General features: G+C 41.0%; 1 protein-coding gene across 1 annotated transcript in view; it reads right to left on the reverse strand.

The window, feature by feature from the left end:
* Positions 1-6,427, reverse strand: part of LOC145481222 (uncharacterized) — an 8,301-nt gene extending 1,874 nt beyond the window's left edge. Inside the window, exons 1-3 of the mRNA XM_081459666.1 lie at positions 6,346-6,427; positions 1,353-4,608; positions 1-28 (exon numbers count right to left, since the gene is read on the reverse strand). The exon at positions 1-28 is cut by the window's left edge and continues 1,874 nt beyond it. Of these exons, the coding sequence (XP_081315792.1) occupies positions 1,355-4,588 (3,234 nt within the window). The 5' untranslated portion in view covers positions 4,589-4,608; positions 6,346-6,427 and the 3' untranslated portion in view covers positions 1-28; positions 1,353-1,354. The remainder of the gene's footprint in view (positions 29-1,352; positions 4,609-6,345) is intronic.
* Between the last annotated feature and the right edge of the window lie 356 nt (positions 6,428-6,783).

Genomic DNA, 6,783 nt, shown 5'->3' on the forward strand with positions numbered 1-6,783 from the left:
CCAAGTACGAGGCTGATGCACAACATCTCTGTAAGAAGAGGAAAATAACCAGTTACTGTAAGTAAGCAATAGATTCACTCGCCAACTGAAATGGTTTCCTTCTTTATGTAAACATAGCAAAGGCCAGGGGGGGGGGGGGGGGCGGGGTAGGGGGACTCCTGTGTAAAAAGGACGGGGATGCTTGTCGGAAATTTTGAAAAAAAACCCATAAGAGGTACAAAGATCCCATTTTGTGGGCGTGGCTTGAATTTTTTTCACCCCTAAAAGGTACCAATTCTAAAACAACAAATCAACTGACACTTTCATAGTTTTTATAACGTTAAAGACGATTGCTCCAAATACCTTCTACTCGTAAAGTTGAAAATCAGCTATCGCCGGTCCTATTTTTTTCGGCTCAAAATCCTGGAAGGTACCGCTGTGCGCTCCCGCCGTGCGCCTTATGAGGCTTAGCACCCTAACAGGTACCAAAACCGTTTTCTTAACCCCTGAAAGGTACGACAAGCACCCTCGTCCCCCCACCGCGGGGTAAAGTAGCCTCAAGTAAGCCTTCATAGAGAATTAAAAACGCTACTTCCTCAGTTGTATTAAGCTAATTCTGGTCCAAAAGATACCACCAACAAGGTTTGGCTCTTACTTGGCGCGATCCGAGAGATTAAACGAGTTCTTATTGGCCATGAATTAACAAACTAACGTGATTTTACAGCACTGAGAAATAAGCAAGTGGTTGCTATCGACTGTCATAAAATACCAGAGATACTACGCGTGCTCTGATTGGTCAATAGACTTGACAAACCTATATTCTATTGTACCGTTAAACACCCAGTTTCTGAATCTGGCTTCGTTAAAGGATAGGACACAAAATTGCCCAACTTAAGTTTGTAAGTCTTATTCTGGTCACAATCCAAAAGAATATTTGACTATTATAGACGATTTTAGTGTAACCACTGATGAACTATTGATTAAAAAAAAAGGTGAATGAAGTTCATATCTTTGCATTTTTAACCGACTTTGAAAAGGTACCACGTCGCCTTCCATCATCGGCCAGCCTTTTTTACTGGAATACATAGGCCTGACTTTTGAAATCCAACCATCAGAAGCTTAATCCAGTTGAGAGTTTATCACATGGTGAAAACTCCTTTCATTTACAAAGAACTTTTCTGACAGTGCATTGTACGCCCTCCAAATTAAATTAGTTCATATTAAAAGACATTCTCAAATAGTTGAAGCAATCTTCAAACAGAATTGGCATGATTTGCCGGGATCTTGCTACTTCTAATGAAATGCAAGTTAAAGGATACTGGCTTCGAAACCCAAGAATGATAACATTATTGTTATGTTATCTGAAAACTTACCCTTATTTTCCAAACTTAAATGACACGTTATCTCCAATCAGCATAAATGGTGCCCACTGCCTCACTTCAGACCAGCCGTTACTCCGCATCCATTTCATGGCCTCGTGAAGAGATTCACTGGCACTCTCCCCACCAACAAGATGCTCGTAGAAATGACTCATGAACTGCTCTGTCGCTTTGTCCTCTAGGGCCCACAATGCCACTAACACTGAGCGTGCACCGGATCCTAAGAACGCTCGAGCAATTCCAATAACTCCCTCGGCTCTGATCTTCCCACGTCCACTGTGACAACAACTAAGTACAACAAGTTTGGCTCGAAGTTGAACTTGTGAAATGTCAGACATCGTCAAAACGTACTCTTTTTCATCAGGAAACTTCTTAGTAGACCGCACGGGACAGAGGGCAATTTCTCCTCTCTCGGCATTACCGTGTGCAGCAAAATGTATCAGACCTGCTGAAGGAAGCCTTTCAAGTACCACCTGCTTGGTTGCTTTCTCTCCTAACAAAGGCGGAACGCTCAGCAGTCGGCCAATCATTTCTGCCTCCTTTCTTGCAAAGGGTAATGGTGTGAAGGTTGTACGACGACCATTGTAACGCACTCTACCAACCTCAGGATCACCGACTATCAGCACACCACACTGACTGTGATAGTCAGTAGGACTGTCCTGGATGCATTTGAGAGTTGTCAAGGAAGGAACAGTGCGAATCCTAAACGTGTCTGATAAGTACTTTCCACTGTCATCAAGTAAAGCTGGAAATGGAACATGGCACAACCAGGGATCAGGAACAATGATGATCTCGGACCCCTCAAGTAAGTCGGTCACAGGAGCGATGATCATATTGTAGAACAAGGTTAGATTCTGTTCGGGATCATCTTCACTCCTTCCTTGTGGCAAAGTGGCGATCTCCTCTTCCGCAGAGACATCTGGTTTTGGCTCAATGTCATTTAAAGATCGATTTTCGCAATCCTCTTCAGGTACAATACCAAAGCTGCGGAGGCTTTTAGCAAAAAAATCATCCAAGCTGTCAGATGATCCCGCAGCGATGTTGCTTTCATTTACTGTTACTGTTCGAAAATGGATGACTCCGCTTGTTGTGAAAATCCACAGAAACATTTCCTCCTCATGACTAGAAATGTACAGACAGGAGCAGTTGCGTTCTTGTTTCATAATATTCTCTATGCCAATCCAAGATTGCGGATCAGCAGAGATTTGCCTTTCAACAGAGTACCGTCTTGCCATCAAATCTGCCAAGGCCCTAGCACGTGCCAGCTCTACAACATAAAGGGCTTCGTTAGGATTCCCACACAAAACAAGGTAGGCAGCAAGATTCCGATAAGGAAAGCTGCGAATATCTGAAAGCGATACTTTAAATTGATCGTTCTCTCTTAGAAAAGTATGCAGACTTTCGCCTTTTTCCATACTTAAGACCAGATAGTCAACTGCTTCCTGAGTTTTTTGTCTGGTTGCCTTCACCGTTGTAAGTGCACAAAGACATGCAAACTCTTGGTCAAGGTCTCCAATATCTTGATTAATTGAAAGTGCCTTCTCGAGATAATCTTCAGCAACTACAGGTTCACCAATAGAATCAAATAACGCACCTAATTTGAAGTAATTTGCTGCTTCTCCTGCTCTGTCACCAGTTTCTTTACTTATCACAAGTCCTTTCTTAAAATATTGTTTAGCTTCGTCATATTGACCAAGAGATTTAAACACATATCCTAAGTCTCCGTAACAGCGTGCTTCTCCTGCTCTGTCACCAATTTCAATTGTGATTTCAAGTGCTTTGTCAAGATTTTCTTTAGCTTTCTCGTATTCACCTCGAGATAGAAACTTAACTCCGAAGTTTCTGTACACAGCTGCTTCTCCTTCTCTGTCGCCAATTTCAATCTTGATCGCAAGTGCTTTCTCATGACATTCTTTAGCTCTGCCATATTCGTTAGCATTTTGAAACACAGTTCCTAAGTGTCCGTAACAGGTTGCTTCTTCGTTTCTGACACCAATTTCAATTGTGATCGCTAGTGCTTTCTCAAGGTACTCTTTAGCTTTGTCGTATTCACCACGAGATCCAAAAATTGCTCCTAAGTTTCCGTAACAGGTTGCTTCTACTTTTCTGACACCAATTTCAATTGTGATCGCTAGTGCTTTCTCAAGGTACTCTTTAGCTTTGTCGTATTCACCACGAGATCCAAAAATTGCTCCTAAGCTTCCGTAACAGGTTGCTTGTCCAGCTCTGTCACCAGTTTCAATTCTGATCGCAAGTGCTTTCTCAAGGTACTCTTTAGCTTTGCCGTATTCACCACGGGAAAGAAAAATAGTTCCTAAGTTTCCGTAACAGCTTGCTTCTCCGGCTCTGTCACTAGCTTCAATTCTGATCGCAAGTGCTTTCTCAAGGTACTCTTTAGCTTTGTTATATTCACCACGAGATTGAAAAATAGTTCCTAAATTCACGAAATCTGCTGCTTCTCCTCTTTTGTCACCAATTTCAATTCTGATCACAAGTGCTTTCTCAAGGTACTCTTTAGCTTTGTCGTATTCACCATGGGATAGAAAAATAGCTCCTAAGTTTCCGTAACAGCTTGCTTCTCCGTCTCTATCACCAATTTCAATTCTGATCGCAAGTTCTTTCTCAAGATATTCTTTATCTTTGCCATTCTCACCAAGAGAGTGGAACACAGTTCCTAAGTTTCCGTAACAGCTTGCTTCTCCGGCTTTGTCACCAAATTCAATTGTGATCGTAAGTGCTTTGTCAAGATACTGTTTAGCTTTATTGTATTCACCAAGAGATGAAAACACATCTCCTAAGTTTTTGTAAACGGCTGCTTCACCTCTCCTGTTACCAGTTTCTCTCATGATCTTGATTGCTTTCTCATAAAGTTTTCCTGCCTCTACATATTTACATTGTTTTTCATACATCTTGGCTAGTGTCATTAATAGATTGCCTTCATGTTCATCTTCTCCACGCTCTTGGTGAATGTCGAGAAGTTGCCTGCCGTATTTTATGGCATTTGTGTAATCAGAGATAAGACAATACGTCATGAAGATTGTTCCATAGATAGCAAATCTAACAAATTTAACAAATCGCTCCTCCTTTTTTTTCGGCACCACATTATTTACGAAAATCAAACATTCTTTGGCGACCTCTATAGCCTTTACACCCCGACCGGTTTTGAGAAGGAAAGTTGCAATAGCCAAACCAATACAGATGACTTGAAAAACGTAGTCTAGATTGTTCATTTCGTCCTCCTCTATAAGCCCTGTAAAAAAAAATACCGCTCAAGCTCCACAGTGTAAAATAACATTATACTTTTTTACTTCTCTCCACCTGCGCGTATAAATGAGTACCGGCGAACTTAATGCTGGAGGTGAGCCTGGTATTGGCTCCTAGCTGGCCACCTTATGGAAGATAGGACACGTTAGTCCGACTCAGACTAGAAGGATTTCACGTCGTGCTCAGGCTTTATCAGACCTTACCATTATAAAAAAAATAACCCGAAGAAATCATAAATTCGTCCTTTCTTTACTGAATGTGTTATCGACCGTGAATAGGAGGAATCAGTGCTGGGAGCACATTTCAATTATCTTGGCTCCTGTGCCGGCCGAAACCGGCCTTGACGAGCATTGTCCTTTGTTCCCCTTCTGACGTCATCACCTTTGACCATAATTGGCATATTTTATACTTAAGTTCTGCAGGAGGAAAAGATCTTTCCAGTGATACCCAAATCAGAGTGATTGGGTAAATTAAGCTTGAAATACGCGCGAAAAGGCTTCGAAATTTGAGTGAAACACCTGGAGGAAAAATTTCTTCGATTAAACTTCGCCATGTGATATTATGAATATCGCAAATATGTACTATTCAACTAACAGAGTAAACAATACAATATAAACTTCTTACGTCAGTAGTGTCCCCTTTGAAAAGTGCAAAGAACTTACAAAACATTTGCATGTTGTCGGCGAAATTCCAAGAAAACAGATGATAATCACAAATGCATGTGTTTGGTGCGTATGCGTGATGGGTTTGAGCTATAACGCCGAGATACGGAATGTAAACACCTTGAGGTTTAAACATGATTTGCACTATTCGACAAGTGGAATGCGGGACTCTTTTAAATTAATGCCGTGATACGGAATGAAAACCGGTGAATCGTGATTCCTCTTTGAACTCTCCCCCTGAGCTAAGAACAGGCCACGAAATCAACCTCTTCAGATTTATTCTCCGTTATACTCAGTGCCTCATTCCCCCAGCAGGGTAAAGTAATACGCGTAAATTGTCTAGCTTGATCCGCCATGGTTACCCGTGTTATAAATCAAACAAAATCAAACCAAGTTCTACCGAACAGTTTTGAGTTTACTGTGGACTGGTTGAAATAAATGAGAGATTGGTTTTTCTTACCACAGTGAAGTTCGCACTGGAAAATGTCGAAACTGAAACAGTCGGCTTGTGTCTCAAAATTCCGAGAAATAGTATCATTGCAAAATCGAGAGAAGTTTTAATGGAGCTAAATCAAGCTGTATAACAACGAATGAATTAGAGTTTGATCGGTAAGTGATGTTGCTTGTACAGGACATCCCAAAACGGACTTCCGTATAGGTCGTCCAGCAAAGCCATGCAGTACATGTACACGGTAAAAAACCTTTGTTTGTAGTATCATGGTACGATTTAAAGTTCTACTTGGTGTCGGTAGGTGGGCAGTTTCTTTGTCAACTAACTATAAAGGTGCGTTCTTGATCATTGTAGTCTATTCATAAGCTTGAACGTAGGAAATCTGAAGAAAAGGTCGGGCGGGTCATGTAGCATTTCCTAGGGCAAATCACTAATAGACTGCTAGCAGATTTGTGCTAGCAGAGGTTTTAAATCCGGGAACTCCGCGCCTTAACCCGACCAAGCATTACATCATTTAAGGAGGTTTTGTGATATCTCGAATAATATGTTAAATGTTATCAGTGGAAGCCCAAATAATGCATTCTTTTAAAGAAAATAACGACTAACTTACCGTTGCGCAGTAGTCTGTGTTCAGCCGTTCGTTCTTGCAAACGAAAACTGTAGAGGTGCGTCTGTGTGTTACTGCTTATAACTGTGTTGCTCGCATAAATTATCCATCCTAAAAACCATTTCAGTTTCACAGCGTCTGACGTGCCAAGCGGAAACAAAAGAAACGAAATTTCTGACTGCGCGTGATCTTTGCAGAAGACCATTTAAAAACCAGAAATATGATTAATAAGAACATAGTTATAGAACATGAGCGAGAACTTGGTAAGAAAGGAAAATTGTTTTTCATATAAATTATCGGTAAAAAATGCCTCAATGAAGAGTGGCGAGTAAAATTCCGACCAAAAAACCCCTCTTTTTCATCATGTTAACATATATTGGAACATTGAGTTATTTTAGTCAGGATATGATATTGTAAGCTTGTGGTTTGTCATTGACTGTT

The sequence above is a fragment of the Orbicella franksi genome, chromosome 1, assembly GCF_964199315.1.
Source record: "Orbicella franksi chromosome 1, jaOrbFran1.1, whole genome shotgun sequence".
Taxonomy (NCBI): domain Eukaryota; kingdom Metazoa; phylum Cnidaria; class Anthozoa; order Scleractinia; family Merulinidae; genus Orbicella; species Orbicella franksi.